We start from the raw sequence: 17,152 nt of genomic DNA on the forward strand, positions 1-17,152 counted from the left end.
TATAGTGACGATATTTCAACTAAACAGCCGATAAATTTGTTTATCTTTTTAAAATTTTAATCTATATCATTTCGTTTAATTTTAGAATCATAAATTCATTCAATTTTTGATAAACAATTTGATGATAAATCCCATAAAAAAAGATACGCTTTTACAGGTTAATGCCGTGCAAAAACGTAATATATATACTTCTTGTTCCGGTCTTTTCTTCTGTGGCCGCAGATACAAACAAAGATACCAACACATTTTTATTTTCAAACATTAAAATATATAAATATCCATAGAAAAGAATTTGTTTTTAAAATATAAAACAATATTATGCATAATGAAAAGAGAATGTAAATAAAAATAAGAGTATAAAAAATCCCACGGTATACTTTTTAATAATAAGCTTCAGTTGTACAATAATTATACAAGTTCAATGTTTCTGTTTTCCCACTTGCTCCAAAACCGAGACAAAAACATTGTGAACAGTTGCATTAATAAATTTTAAAAAATCTTGTCAGTTGAACCATGTCCTATCTCAAATGTCAGTACTTTTTTTACTTTTCCATTGCAACAAAAGTATCATAAATTGTTTTATATGTATAGACACGAAACATAAGTTTCACCCGAAAAACTTCTCATTAATTGCCTTATTGTATAACATACACAGAAGACTTGTTAAGCATATGCCAACTGAAAAAGCGAAAGTACAAAAGTATGCATAGACATGAATATCATGCCGCAGAAACGAGGAACTTGTGTGTAGAATTCCTGTCAGTTTTCCTTGCATGGTATGAATGTTATAAATTTTATTGTGGGAAACTAAATTTAATTCGGCAGACTTGACATTATTGCCAAGATGAGCATTTTTAACTTTCATAATTCCAAAAAAAAACAACACTGTTTTCATCACAAAGAACTGATCATTGTATACATGTTGATTTAAGGCAAATGTCCAGTTAACATGCACAAGAATATCATCATGGTTAAATGACATTCCCTGCCGTTAGAAAAGATTAGTACATCACCATGGCACTGTTACGATGTTACATTTATAATAAAAAAAAAGTTCTACACATTTTTGCACTTTCCGATGTCGCTTGGGTGTAAAATGGGTAAAATTTTCAACATTTCCTTGATTCCGTCTTCAACACTAATAGTGGAATTATATCCAAGCTTTCGAATTTTTTGGTAAGAAACTTCATAGTCTCTCTTGTCTTTATCCTGGCCGGAATTAGATTCCGTTATGGAACAGCCCTTCACGTGGTCCTGGATGACGCGAGCTACATGGGATTTCGTCATATTCATTTTTTCATCTCCAACATTAAATGCTTGTCCTTTCATTATATCGTAATTCAGACATGCGAATACAAATGCTCTTGCTGCATCGCGCACGTGTAGAAATGTACGACGGAATGACCCTTCGTAAAGGTCAAATTCTTTGAGCGTAAGGGCTTTGTATGTTAAGTCATTGATCAGCAAATCTAACCGTAACCTTGGTGATAATCCGAATACAGTGGCCAATCGAAGACCAATGCCACCAGCTTTGACGACATGCTTTTCTGCATCTGCTTTGCTACTTCCGTACAGTGTTAAAGGACAGATTTCGGTTTCTTCTGTGCAGAGATTATCAACCGCTCCATAACATGACCCTGTACTGGCATAGACCATCTTTTGGTCTGGTCGTAAAAGTTCAGCAATGTTTCTAGTACCAACAACATTGGTATCAATCGCACAATCCGGGTCTTTGTCACAAGCAGGATATCCAACAATGGCAGCCAAGTGAATAATTATATCTTTATCGTACATGGCTTCCTCTAATTTCTGTTTGTCACGAATGTCTCCTTTGATGATGTGAAGTTTTGGATTCGGCATAACGTGAAGAAGAGAATTAATTCCCCATAGAAAAATATCATATACTGTAACTTCAAAACCTTCGTCAAGGAGCATAGGTACCATCGTGGATCCAAGGTATCCGGCACCCCCTGTAACCATCACATGTCCTCTCGATACTCCATGGGCGTTACCGTTCATTTGTTGTTCCTGGTCCATTTCTCTGCAAAAAAAGAGAGAAAATATAAATAAAAAGAAAACTATACATTCTTAAGTTCTGTATGTCAACTTAGTTTTAATAGTTTCTGTTTAGTTCCTTATCAACTTATCGTAATTCATTAACAAATTGTCGAATCTCGAGGTGTTAAGGCAATGAATAGGCACTTGTCAGTCTTGTCTTATATATGAAGAAGCCTGCATGTTAATATTGCACTGGCGCGTCTCGGTGATCTCGTGGTAGCGCACTCGCCTCCGGACTCGCCTATTCCATAATAGTTATTCTATTCGATAAAACAATGGCAATACAGAGGACATTGTATGGCCTATCGACAAAAGATATGGCTTATGAGTACATAGAAATAACAGTGGACATCACCATTTCGATACAAACACAATATATTTATAAATATAATATATGTATATTTCATAACAGAATTGTAAAAAATATAGCACGATATGCTATTTAATACACTACAACAACAAGAAAACGCACCACATCTATAGTAGTTTCTTTGTAGGATTTTTTTCTAATGCATTACATTTTTTGATATGATGAAAAATTTGGAAACAAAGTTTTAAACACCGAGTTCTATGTAAAGGATAATTTTCTAAACATTTTTTTTCATTTAAAAAAAAACAAAACATTTTTGTGGTGCGTTATTTGTGTTGTTAAGTATACATCTAGATTATAGTTTTACAATTCAGTGCAATCATTCTACATTAAAAGTTCCGGGTGAGTGCGCTGAGTGGTTTAATATGGATAATCAATACAAAAGCATAGCAACCAGTCAAAACAAAAGTCAATACTCAGCTATCATGCTATAATTTTTACGATTCTATTATGAAATATTGAAAAAAAAATCTTATGGAGAATATATTAGTTTTAATACTTGTATTGATTTCATCAATTAAAATGATATGCATTGTATTTGTAATAAGGTATAGGGTAGATTTAAAAGAGAAACGGCGAAACGTGCATGCAGGGGCGGATACAGCCATTTTTTAAAGAGGATCCCAACCCAGAATTAAAGGGGGTTCCGACTATATGTCCCCATTCAAATGCATTGGTCGTCCAAAGAATGGGACCTTTGGATCTGCCACTGGCATATGTGAGCTGCCATTGAGTATATAAGATAGCTTTTTGTTTGGATATAAACTCTTCACTCTCTTATTTTCTCTGTAAATAATTAATTTAATAATTTTTCATCTTGCATTGCCACAAAGTCTCATGTTTAAAAAAGGCGAGAAAACTGAACCTGGAACCTTCACAGACACCAGTAAATACAATTGGTCACAACGGACAACTAGCCAATTATCAATGTGGTTATAGCCTGAAACCACAATTAATTCAAATAGCTTCAAAACTAATACAGTTTCATATTAATCTATAAATGAGGTCGGGCTCAATATAATGGTACTATAAACAACTGTCGTACAAGTGGGAGGTTAAGCTAGCTATAAAAAAAACCGTAAGAACCGAACCACGTGTCTAACATGCAATTGCTGCCGTCAATGTAAAAGTGTAATGTTGACTTAAAAAGTGAGTCCATTTTACAGTTAAATACAAAATTTAAATAAAAAAATTTAGTTATTCCGACTGTTTTTCTCTAAAACCGAAAATTTGGGCAAACTTTTAAAGAACAAGTAAACTCATTCCCGTGCACATAACTTTAAACAAATACGTAAACTGTTATTCCAATGCACACAACTTGCAAAGAACAAGTTAACTATTTATCATGCACACAACTTTAAAAAAAAACAAATTAACTAATTCAATTTCTTATGCACTCAACTTTCTTTCAGAGAACAATATAACTAATTCCCATGCAAACAAGTTTAAAAGAACAAGTAAACTGTATGAAATAAATATATTTCAGTGTTACAGTGTAATTTGAAGTCGTAACAAAAGTTGGTTTTTTTTTTTTTTGTATCAAATTCTGCTACAAGTCAGGGGCGGATCCACGATTTGGTGTTATAGGGGTGCAAACACACATTTATTTTTTTAAGGTAAAATTATTGAAATTTTCTTTATAAAGCTGAGGACAACCCATGTTTTGCAAATTTTAAGGGGGAGGGGCGTACGCCACCGCCTGTGCGCCCCGTCCTGAATCCGCCCCTGCATGAGCTCACAAAAATATAGAATTCAATCAAAAACAAACGATTTGTAAACTAACCAGATTTCGCTAGTAACACATTTTGATTTTAGCTTTTTGATATCAAAGGATAACCGTTTAACAAATCAATTAAAGAATCAATACAAAAAAATATTACACAAGTGAACTTGGATAGCAAAGTTTTCTCTTACAAGTAAGTGTTTGTGACCAGTATTATATTCCTGTTAATTATCTGAAGTTCAAAAGTATTAGAAGCTGCGATTTACATGTTTTGATCGCCATAACATAAATATTTAACAGCACCCGATCTTCTGACATTTATCTATGGTGTTATTTTCGTCCCACACGAATCTACTACATTAGTAATTAACGTGTAAATAATTCAGCTCAAATAATAACAACAAAAACGTACCTTAAAATAGAAACATGTGTTTCCTTAGATCAGGAATATTAACAAACTGCGCATAAAACAACATTGATCAAAACAGATACCTAAACTTTGTTTACTTGTCGATTCGTTTTTTTCCAGAGAAATCAAGTGTGACTATATTGTTAGATGGGTGAGTTGATACATGCGTATATCATATGCAACACGCAAACCGGTGTATGAGAAGTGAATATCAATCTGGTTTATATATACATAGAAAGAGGTGGATTTATAGGGGGAGGCAGGGGAACTGTGTTCCCCTTAATGAGCCACATATGATAAATGCACCATATACCTTTTACAAGCATCTGTCCAAAATGGGTTTACTAACGTTGGCTAACTAGCCCCCCCCCCTTTTTTTTTCAAAAATCATAGATCCGCATCTGCTAGATTCTGTGTCCGTGCATTGACTTTATTAATCCACAAGAGGTACATAAATGGGCAAACTAGCGGACTTTTTTTTTAAATGTTCAATAAAGGCCAATTGCATATGAAAAAGGAAAATTTAAATAAGTAAATTTTATACTGGCGGATATAGAGCGATAATATTCTGTAGAAAGAAGCCATGGCAAATTATATTATGTACGTAAAATATGTCTTTTCTCAATAGCAAGTCCTACGAATGTTCTTTGAAATGTGTGTGTTACGTATACTGTCACTAAAATTTCTGTTTTATTAATATGACCAACCTTACAAAATAAAGATGAACATTTGTTTTTATCCTGTTTTTAACCATGTATACCAAATTGCCAGTATATTCAGAAAGTTTAACGTAGCAGTATATGGAAGAAGAATATGAAAGTTCGACGGTCACCGAATTCGTCTATGCTGTATAAATCATTCAAGTGTCACCTGTAATATTTAGTCACTGTGTTAGGATTATTCTTTAAAAACTATCATATTTTGAAAGTGGGTTTTGATTTATCTCGTCAATAACCGATTAAAATACCAGAGCTACTATCAAACAAGACTGCATTTAATGTTAAACAAATACAAATTTATTTTTACCTTTGTGATATTATAATATTAATTCTACTGTTACTTTTTTTCTATTGAGTCAATAAAAAAATATGAATACGTGTGTGTATACTCCTAGCTTGTAACTAATGTAACCTCTCTCGCTTGTTTCGTGCATATTGTAAATATGTATTGTTGTGCTTGTTAACTCTGAACCGATGTAATGCATTGGCTATATGATAATAAAGATATATAGTATTGTGCAAGGCCATTTCCATCATCTCAAACATGAAGATTTTAAAATCAGAATAATTTAAATTAGAATATACAGCCGTTTTATTTTTGGAATTGCTATTTTCGCATCAGGTGCACCATCTAAAGTTAAGAATGGAGCTTTTAAATTTTACACTAATGTTTTCAGACAAGAAAAATCAGTTAGCAACTTTCTGATTAAATCGTTTAAATAACAGGGGTTTTCGTCGTTCCTGTATTTTTAAGATTTCTGGGGGAAACTCACTTGCTATCATGTCAACAAAACTAAGTTAAGCTTTACGATGGTTTATAATATTCTATTCTATATAACTTTCTCAATAGTGCTAAACATATACAATTATAATGGTTCAACGGTAAATATTCCGAAAATATAATAAAACAAATGGCAATTCCAATTTAAATTTGAAAAACATTTTTCTGTTTTACTTTACAAATTCATTTATACATTATGCAAATATAGATGTGGTAGTCACCACTTGCCGATTGAGTCTGGAAGGTGGCAGGGTTTACCGAGAGAAGACACGGAATCTGCCGTCTCTGTGACTCAAACGACATTGGTGACGAGTACCATTATATTATGAATTGTGGTGCTTTTAAGTTTGAAAGAAAGAATTTTTTACCTACATACTGCTGGTCAAACCCTAATTTCTATAAATTTGATCAACTGTTTAATTCATGTAAAATTGTAATATTAGAAAAACTATGTAAATTTATCAAAGTTATAAATGTGAAAGTCAGTCCTCCAAGTTGCATTAATTTCATTGCATTGTTCACACATGCTTGTAATAATTGTACCTTATAGTTACATTTATGTATGTTCTCTATAACTATGTAATTTTAGTTTTATGAGAAATAAAGTATTCGTATTCGTAATAAATGTTCTATACTAAACACAAAACATATCACTGTAAATGCACGGCGTCCGTACAGCTTGACCGCAGTATGGTATCCAACTGACCATTTGCATAGAAACGATATAATATGAATTACGAAATCCTACTTAATCGATCATGTTATAATGAAATTTGTCACATAATACTATAAACAAACAGTACAATTAAAAACATATATATTAATAACAAGAAATGGATAATGCTAGGATTAAAATGAATTAACTTCTTGACATGTAAGCTATAGCAATTTGGAAAACAATAGTCGCTTGGTTTTAGCAGAGACATATGTACATATATATATATATATGTCTCTGGTTTTAGATAGTTTGAATTTCAATGAAATAAACAAAAGAGGAAAATAACGCTGTCAGCTTTAATAATCCCTTGGTAGATGTTTTTTAATCTACCAACTTATTCATATTCTAGAAAAGTCGCTAAACAAAATCTATTACACTGATTTTCTTCATCTAATTTTGGGCTAAAATGTCCCAAATGGATCATCATGACCGATTTGGGCGGTTGTCCCTATTCTGTTTATATCACATCTCCTTATTGTTCATGTTATTTACATTTCTTACGCTTCATACCAACAGATTATTCACCTAAAGTGTTTATTTTAATAACCTGTTTATAATATCAGGAGAAGTACAATTGTGGTATAGAGCAAAAGTTACCCGTATGAGAAGATTAGCGCCATTCATATTGCGATGTTATGATTGTTCGTGTCTATGCATTTAACTCTCAGGTGTTTATACAGGTCTAAAACCAATTTAACCTGTCTCTACAGGATTAACGAATATAACACTCAATATTATAAGTCAAAAAATATAATTATTTCTACAATAATTTGTATTTTGATGGAAACTCCGATTCTTACCTTTTCAAAAGTTTTTGTATTAGTCCGTTTCCAACACTAGTCGGGTTAAAAAGAAAGAACGAACGTTTGAATGTCACAGTCGAGTGCTTTCAACAGGGTATTAATTACGGTAACCAAATGAATTAGCCAATCATATCAATATTGCGAAATCTCACTTTACTTAAATATTTAAATGTTTGAAATTACTGAAGTGTGCAAAATTTCATAAATATTTACACCAGGGTGCTTCTCCCAAGCAGGTCAATAATAAGTGAGGCGAGACGATCGTTACATATGTAGTTTTAGCAATTTATATTAAGTAGTTATTGATCTCATTGTTACAGCCTCTTTTCATATCGAATACATGTTAGTGTCAATTATTACTGCCGGGTTCTTGAACGTACATCAATTCTTGAGATAAATCAAGATTTAAGGAAGATAAACTGACATTATTATTACAGCTGATTTTATAGCATAGTTGATAGATTTCGATGAATGGACCGCCGTAGTAGTAGCACGACTTCATTTATTACTGAGAAAGATCAAGGATCTGTATAGTAAGATCTTACTATACAAATCCTTGGAAAGATTATCTTTGAAAAATGACCAAGATTCACTTTGAATTACGGAGTTAGTTTAAAACATATTTATTTTTAGTGGATGGGAAACACGTTATTGCAACTTATATTAATCCCTCGCCACTTTGCTGGTGCGAGTGCTGCTTTGTAGGCGGCATTCAAGACCAGATACGGGCTCTCTCTTAATTTACACGGGTCAGCTATTTATCGTCCCCTTCTGACGGACTATCGTCGTTAAATTCTCAATACCATCGCGTAGTTGATCTTATCTCTAGGATCTTATATAGGTCTTTTTTTAAGTTACATCTCAATTTTCATACACTCAGAAAAATATTTAAACCATGCCGATTTATATTCCAGGTTCAAGCTAGCTGCCACTACGCTAGCAGCCAGTTTTCAGATATGTCCATCAACTCTATCACACAGAAATGCGTCAGAACCCAATACCAAATAACTGTTGAAAACCAAAATCAGTGGAAACACCGCGTAATTTAGCCTTTATGGTCATGTCACAGGGTAATATGGCCACTTCATCTTTGTAAATAGGGCGTTGAATATGTGACGAAATATAATGTTGCAAACCATTTATTTCACACTGAAAATACATAATTATGATAAACATTTATTTCAAATGTTTTTTTCTTTATAAACTGAACTATGAATAGGATATAAGTACATGCATGATAAGGCCTAAAAGAAAATGTGCTTACCTGAAAATAGGGAAAAGGTTATTTGTCCCTTATGCAGCGTGCGTTCTAAAGTTTGAAACTCGCATTAGTACGGGTTCACCATATATATATTTAGTGCTAGAAAAAGTGGCGGGGTTACATGCATAATAAATTCGTGCAGAGACTGATTAGTATATGGAATAGTCTTTTTCTAACTGTCCGTCAATGAATGAATGAATGAATGAATGAATGAATTAATTAATTAATGAATGAATGTATGTATGAATGAACGTAGTAAATATATAGTACACACAACATATAGTGTAGTACTGGTATATAACTATACTCTAATAAATAGCTACGGTTGCATTCATATGTGTACAACATGTGATGTCATGGTCATTACACGGCACGTTTTTTGTGCCAAATATTTTTTTTTTTTTTAAACTTCACGGAAGGATCGGAAAGACCTCAAGCTTCAAGCTTAAGCAGCAGAAGATCGTGAGGAATACAGTTGAACGCCTTAGATAGATCCATTAGTATTGAGCCAGTAAATTTATTTTGATCAAGTTCCATTTTACAATCCTCGATGATTCGGAGTAGAGTAGTTTGACATCCGTATTTTGGTCGAAAAGCAGATAAGTATGGGTAAAAGAGATGATTTTTCATTTCCTATCGTTGATTATCCTTTTTAAGATGGTGACGTTCCCTTATCATCATCTTATGGTGTTTATATATCTCAACTTGTACGATTCGCTCTTGTATGTAACAACGTATTAGATTTAGCGAGAGAAATTTATGTATTACTGAAAAATTATTACACCAGGGTTTTCAATATCACAAACTAGTCAAAACAACTACTAAATTTTATCATCGGTATAAGGAAATAATTCGTAAATATAACTCAACATGCAGACATCTTATACATTCAGGTTTTTCACATCCAATCTTTTATGGTAATATTCTTTACAAAGCACAACAATGTCAGTATTCACCTCAAAAGCTTACAAAACCTTTAAATAGACTTATTAAGAAGGGAGTATAGTTACGATACTGTTGTCATGTCATTAAAGATTGCATATTTTGGCTTTAATATTAATTCACTTATAGGGTCTTTGCATCGGAACTAAACACATTTATTTAAAAAACAGTTGTTGGCATGACACGGGTTATGTTCTTCTCATATATTTTATGATAGTACGATACTAAACCCCTAACGGGAGGGATTGTGCCTGATATTAATATGATGAAGACATAATTTTCAATTAGTTTAAGGTGGTACCCAACACCTTCACTAAAATTAATTTGGCTCGTTTAATTTTTGAAAATTGACAAAGAATTTACTTTGACCCTTTTTCATGTAGTAAGGATATCGAAATGCACTTTTGGGCGTGTTTATATGAAATTAAATAGATATTATGTCGAAGCCATCATTTGGAAGGAAAATTCGGGTCTGCCTATAAATAATGACAGAAGTCCATCACTAGACCAGTAATGGACTTCTGATAATGATGATAAGTTTTGATATTTGAATAAAACTTAGTAACCCCCCCCCCCCCCCCCCATGCAATTATAGAAAACCTTACCAATTAATCGGATTTCCTCTTATGTTTATCAGTATATACACACAAAAAAAAGTAGGTCTTGGCAGAGCAGTGTTCATTAAACACTTTATATACACTGTCAGCCTTACAATCGTCTCCTTTAATGCTATATACCCGAGCTAAAGCTTAAATAGTCTGATTCTATGTGTGTGAAGTTCATAACATAGTCTGGCCGATAGATTATGCATATTGATAAATGTCTTCCTTCTTGAACAATGGCTATATATAGAAGTAGCTACAGTCGGCCACAAGCTGTACAATATCATGTTTATTTAGGGAAGTATTTTTCCAAGTTTTTGGTCCAATTATGTTTATTGCATATCTCTTCAGATATTTGAAGGCACTCTTTTCTTTGTTAAAATAGAGCTGGACAATCTAGCAAGAAATGAATCTCACCCTCATCAGTCAAACCAGAACTTTTACAAGTTGGTGCTTCTTTTCCTCCAGAATATTTATACTTTAGACTTTATAGGGAAAATGTTACAGTAATAAGGCGTACTTTTACAGATCCATTCCTTATATCTGAGTTAGTTGAATTTAGACAGCTCCAAGATGGTAGAGTGGATCCAAAAGTTAGGCAGTTTTGACTTACGTGTTTCAAAGAAGATTTTTGCGATACATCTGATTTTAATTTTTGAGCCCAGAACTCTCGAATAGATGTTTTGACTGTGGTTTTCCGTGAAAGCTTGGTTGGCAAGCATTGTTGGAGAACAGTAATCTCAGGCAGTTGATATGATGACAGAAATGATTTGATCTTGTTAAAGAAGCTTGTTGGATTTGGCATATTAATGAGGATTTGACGCTCAGAGATATCCCTAATATTACTGTTTTCGCATGAAAGAATATTATGGAGAAATGTTATAATTAGTTGCCTTTTGTGAATTTCTGCCTCAAGATGCAATTCCCCAATAAGAAGTAATACAACACAGCTCGCTGTTCTGATAGGTAGGGGTTGGAAGCTCTTCAAGTTCTTTAGATGAAATTTATTTAATTTATCTATCTGTGAATTTGTTCAGTGGCAAGATTTCCAAACCATATACATGTATTATAGTCTTGGGAGTACGTAGCACTGATAAATTTTAAAGGAGGTTGCCGGGTTTAATCCGTTCGATCCATGCACTCCGGTTTTTTAAGAGTATATATAGTGTTCTCCTTGCTATGGCGATAATGCTCAATCTAATATCAATGAGGTTGTTTTCTTTTATTTCTGATCTTACTATTCCCAGATGAGTTGTTTCTTTGGACGGGTATATGATGGTATTGTCCAGTGTCCAGCTAAGATTTAAACGGTCAAGTTTTGCTGCTTTATTAAGGACTTATAGGGTCTTTGCATCGGAACTAAACACATTTATTCAAAAACCAGTTGTTGGCATGACACGGGTTATGTTCTTCTCATATATTTTATGATAGTACGATACTAAACCCCTAACGGGAGGGATTGTGCCTGATATTTATATGATGAAGACATAATTTTCAATTAGTTTAAGGTGGTACCCAACACCTTCACTAAAATTAATTTGGCTCGTTTAATTTTCAAAAATTGACAAAGAATTTACTTTGACCCTTTTTCATGTAGTAAGGATATAGAAATGCACTTTTGGGCGTGTTTATATGAAATTAAATAGATATTATGTCGAAGCCATCATTTGGAAAGAAAATTCGGGTCTGCCTATAAATAATGACAGAAGTCCATTACTAGACCAGTAATGGACTTCTGATAATGATGATAAGTTTTGATATTTGAATAAAACTTAGTAACCTCCCATGCAATTATAGAAAACCTTACCAATTCGTTACCTTTCGTTCCGCGGTTGCATTACTCATATCAAAAGACATTTATGCGTTGACATCTTTAATTGAGGTTAATAGCGACAGAATTATCGGTATTGAAATAAATATACCAAACAGTGAAAAGTATTATGTGTTCTCTTTATACTTACCTGCAGTAACTCAACCGTACGAATATTTCCGTAACGAAGTAGATTTGCTGTTCGAACTGTCTTCCGTCTACGAAGAATTTGGTTCTGTGATTTTAATGGGGGACTTCAATTCGAAAATAGGCGGCCCGAGGTGTAAAATAAAATACGACGAAAGAAGTAAACTTTGTAAAACTTTGATGTCAACTCACAATCTTTGTTCAGTAAATATGGAATTAATGTGTAAAGGTCCTGTTAATACGTTCCAATCTTACGAAGATGGTCCTTCGACTTGTATTGATCACATCTTAATTAACCGTACAAAATTGCAACACGTTAAACAAGCTAAGGTTATTGACAATCATTCATTTAGCACGTCCGATCATCACCCAATATTATGTACCTTAGAAACGGAATCTCATTTTCATCATCCACAAGAGACTAGTGACCCAACTGTATCTTGGGGACGCGCACGAAGTACAAACTCTATAGAGGATTACACTTTTGCAGTATCAACAAATCTATGGACGGTAAATTTTCCAACTACAGCCACACCTGATGTGATTGAATCGTACTATTCTTGCATAGTCAGTGCTATAAAGAAAGCCGAAAAAGACACTTTACCGTATAAAAAGTTCAATCGCCACTCGAAACCGTATTGGAATCCGAACCTTACAGTTTTACGAGACTCGATGCGTAGTATTCGGAATGAATGGATAAACAATTGTCATTGTCATGATACAAACTGTGAGTTTTTTCAAAAATACAAGTCTGCAAAACGAGAATTTCGTACAGCTTTAAGAAAAGCATTTGATGAATATGAAAGTAATTTAGCAAAAACTATTGAACGTAACCTTGATATCGATCAGAAAACGGTTTGGACAATGATAAATAATCGAAAAAAGAAATCAAGCGCTTGTAGTGCGTTAGTGAAAGATGGTGTGACTTATACCGATCCTAAAAAGATCAACGATATCTGGCTATCTCATTTCCAAAATGTATTTTCTCCGTCGACATATACCGACCCGAAGCGTGAAACTGAAATTACCGAAAAAGTGTCATCTATTCGCAAGATTGTCAACCGTGATCAGAACAACATTACATTTAAATTATCAGATGTAAGTGAAATTTGTTCAAAACTAAAGAACAACAAAGCGTGTGGCCACGACGGCTTGTTTTATGAGCACATACGGTATGGCGGTAAATTACTTATAAAACACTTACATCACCTCTTCAACTTGTGTATCAAATGTGCGTACATTCCGAACGACTGGAGAAAGAGTATGATAATACTTCTTTATAAAGGTGGAAACAAGCCAAATAGTTATCAAAAGTACCAGGATTATAATTTAGTACGCCAGACGCGCGTTTCGTCTACAGAAGACTCATCAGTGACGCTCATATCAAAATAGTTATAAAGCCAAACAATACAAAGTTGAAGAGCATAGAGGATCCAAAATTCCAAAAAGTTGTGCCAAATACGACTAAGGTAATCTATTCCTGGGACAAGAAAATCCTTAGTTTTTCGAAAAATTCAAAGTTTTGTACCAGGAAATTTATAAAAATGATCACATAATTGATATTCATGTCCACACCGAAGTGCTGACTACTGGGCTGATGATACCCTCGGGGACGAAACGTCCACCAGCAGTGGCATCGAAAACAGATACAAACTCATACAGAGGCATCTCGTTAGTGCCAAGTATCACAAAGATCTTCGAGAAGATGGTCGACTTGCTACTTACCTTACTGCGTACTGACTTCCCGAATGTCCAACAGGTAGCTTACCAAAAACTCCTGTCTAGTTTAAATGCTTCATTCAACCTTAATGAAGTAACTTTTCATCACATAAAAAAGAACGGAACAGTTATAGTTGTTTTATTAGACAGCACTAAAGCATTTGACACAGTACCTCCTGATGGATTACGTATTAAACTTTTTGAATATGGTGAGACCGGAAAATTATGGCTACTATTAGATAACATGTACACAGATTTATCAAGTGCTATTCTGTTTGGTGGAAAACTTTCGAAATGGTTTAAACTGAACCGTGGTGTGCGCCAAGGTAGTGCGTTGTCTGCCAAGTTATATCTGATCTTTATTAACGATTTGATAAATGAACTTGAATCTAGCAACAAAGGAGCATTCTTATATGACATTAATAGTAGTTCTCCCGTCCAGGCCGATGACATTTCTCTCATTGCCACAAATCACGAATCTGCTCAGAAAATGGTATCAATATGTGAACAATATAGCGAATCATGGAGCTTTTCCTTTTCACCCACGAAAAGCAAACTTCTTCAATTCGGCAAAAAACTAACAGGTCCAGATATATTCCTATACAACGAACCTATTCTATCAGTTAAAAGTGCAACACATGTTGGTTTTTCACTAGACACTTCGATGAAAACAATGGATCGTACATTAAAAGCGTGTCGAACATTAAGAGCAACCACTGCGTCTGTGATTCGCTCTGGTATTCATCCTGCTGTTCTCAACCCTATAGTATGTGCAAAAATTATTCGCCAAGTATGCTACCCAAAAGCTCTTTACGGATGCGAGATCTGGGGCAAGCTGTCTAAAACAGAAACACTTATGTTAGAACGAACGCATCACTATGTTTGCAAGTTCATTCAAGGATTACCTAGACGGACAAGAACTGATATGTGCCTTTCTCTCATTGGTTGGTTAAACCTAGACAGTTTTATTAATGAACGCAAGTTACTGTTCTTCTGACGAATTTGTAATTTACCACAAAGAGCAATTTCATTTCGTATTCTCGTACGTAAACTTTTTGAACTCAAGTATTTCAATCAAGAGTACACCAATTGTGCATCGGATTTTTCAAAGGACTGTGTGGATATACTCTACAAATACCATTTATCGGACTATTTAACAAAGTTTATGGATAGCGGACATTTTCCGTCTCAGCGTATATGGAAGCGAATAGTTCACAGATCTATTTTTGAATATGAACTTAAGGAATGGCAACAACGTATAAATATAGATAGTGACTTTAACATTTTCAAGAAGATACATAAAGTATTTCAGCCTCATCCTGCATGGACTGTTGCATTAGACTTTCCGTATTTGCGTAAACAGGCAAATTACATAGTATCCCTGTGTTGTTTGGTCCACAATACGAACAGTGATAGTATTTTATGTGATAAATGTGGTAAACTTTTCACCGACCCGTGTATTCACGCAATTTCTTCGTGTGATTATTTATCTGACATTCGAGATGAATTCTGGTGCGAGCTACTATGCTTAAACCCAATAACTTTCAGTGCCTTTCTTGGTTCCTTAGATGATGAAGATTTCTGTTACATTTTACTCTCATGCGAAACTGAATTTGAACTAGACTGTGAGCAGAAAAAACGTTTTCAATTTTTATGCGTCAAATATGTTTACAGATTTTGCAAAACATTTTGTCATTCCTAATTAACAATATGAATTAAGTTCAAAGTTTTTTCTCAATCCGAATTAACAATGTGAATTAAGTCGAAAGTACTTTCAATTATTATTATTTTTTTTTCCGTTCGTGTGGTTTTTTTTTGTTTTTTTTTTTTTTTTTGTGTATTCAAATTTGTACATATTGTGTTATGCAATAATATTGTATTGGTATCACTATCTCTCCTTAGGGAGGCTAATAAAGATATATATATATATATGGTACAGTGAATTTGTATAATCAGGGATTATGTAGAATCCCTAAAATTGTCAGGGATTATGTATAATCACTGGTTAGTTTGGGGATTATATATAATCACTAAAACTTTTAGGGATTATGTATAATCACTAGAAAAAACGTCAGGGATTATACAGAATAACTGAAATGATACTAAAATATATAACATATTGAAATATCTTAAAAGTTAACCTTAATATATCATAATAATAACCTTAATATTGTAAAACGTTAGGCATAATTTTTTAATATGAAAGACACAAAAATATTGAAATGTTATACACAAAATAATTAAATGATAAGCACAATATATATAAAATAATTGATGTTTTGTTTTTAATACCGACTTTATCAGTAATAATATCAAGCGAGCCCTTTTTGATATTGACTGTATTAGTATTAATAATACCAAGCGAGCCCACACGGGCGGGTTGATGAAGTCAGTATGAAAATATTAAATTGCATAATGATTATTCTTTTTATCGTATTGTTTTAGCAATTGTTTTTAGTTTGAGAATATGAAATAAAATGAAATTGTCATTAAAACTATTTTTATGCGTACAGTCGTTTTGATAAATATTAATGTTATGTATAAAATTTTAATATTAAACATTTTATTTACAAACTAAATTTGGATGGTATCGGCTATTACACATTTGCCCTGATTTTCTACTGGCATATCTATCAAATTCACATCTGTTTTTACCACAATATCAACATTTAAAAAAATCCTTGTCCTCCACATCAAATCAGATTGTTCGGCACGTCTCAGAGAAATAGAGTTTTAAGCACAAACATCTGAAGGTACAAATTGTACCAATGAAGGGAAATCAGCAACCTCAAACTGATTTCTTGTATCCAAGATCCGAGCAGGATTCCATGCTATATAGCAAGGCGATATCCTTCTTCATTCTTTTCGTGAATATTGACCATTAGTGTTTTGGGATCTCCCTTTCCAGGAACCAATGATTTGTATAGTAAGACTATACAAATCCTTGCTGGAACCACTAGTGTAATTGGTTTGAGATATAATCTTTGAAGCTTTTAATTATTGATAATCCCTGAAATCATATTAGGGAATTTGTTGAATAATAATTAAAATTATCAGTGATTATACAAAATCACTGGTCATTTTCAGGGA

At 33.4% G+C, this 17,152-nt stretch overlaps 1 protein-coding gene across 4 annotated transcripts; it reads right to left on the minus strand.

Moving 5' to 3' along the window:
* Window positions 1–235: 235 nt before the first annotated feature.
* LOC143078710 (GDP-D-glycero-alpha-D-manno-heptose dehydrogenase-like) lies at window positions 236–8,957 on the minus strand. 4 transcript variants are annotated; one of them, XM_076253627.1, is made up of 2 exons: window positions 8,846–8,957; window positions 236–2,041 (listed from the first exon to the last, which is right to left on the minus strand). In XM_076253627.1, exon 2 carries the CDS (start codon window positions 2,035–2,037, stop codon window positions 1,057–1,059), a length of 981 nt encoding a protein of 326 aa, XP_076109742.1. In that variant the 5' UTR covers window positions 2,038–2,041; window positions 8,846–8,957; the 3' UTR covers window positions 236–1,056. The 4 variants fall into 4 exon arrangements, with proteins under 4 accessions (XP_076109742.1, XP_076109741.1, XP_076109740.1 ...); XM_076253626.1 differs by lacking the exon at window positions 8,846–8,957 and adding an exon at window positions 7,579–7,718; XM_076253625.1 differs by lacking the exon at window positions 8,846–8,957 and adding an exon at window positions 5,268–5,329.
* Between the last annotated feature and the right edge of the window lie 8,195 nt (window positions 8,958–17,152).

The sequence above is a fragment of the Mytilus galloprovincialis genome, chromosome 6, assembly GCF_965363235.1.
Source record: "Mytilus galloprovincialis chromosome 6, xbMytGall1.hap1.1, whole genome shotgun sequence".
Taxonomy (NCBI): Eukaryota; Metazoa; Mollusca; class Bivalvia; order Mytilida; family Mytilidae; genus Mytilus; species Mytilus galloprovincialis.

Bases quoted from the DNA above. Each gene is read 5' to 3' on its own strand.
- LOC143078710 (XM_076253625.1), bottom strand. From the start codon at position 5,314: ATGGTTAAAAACAGGATAAAAACAAATGTTCATCTTTATTTTGTAAG. The intron at 2,042-5,267 runs GTTGGTCATATT...CTTTTTTTGCAG, and splicing joins GTTCATCTTTATTTTGTAAG to AGAAATGGACCAGGAACAAC.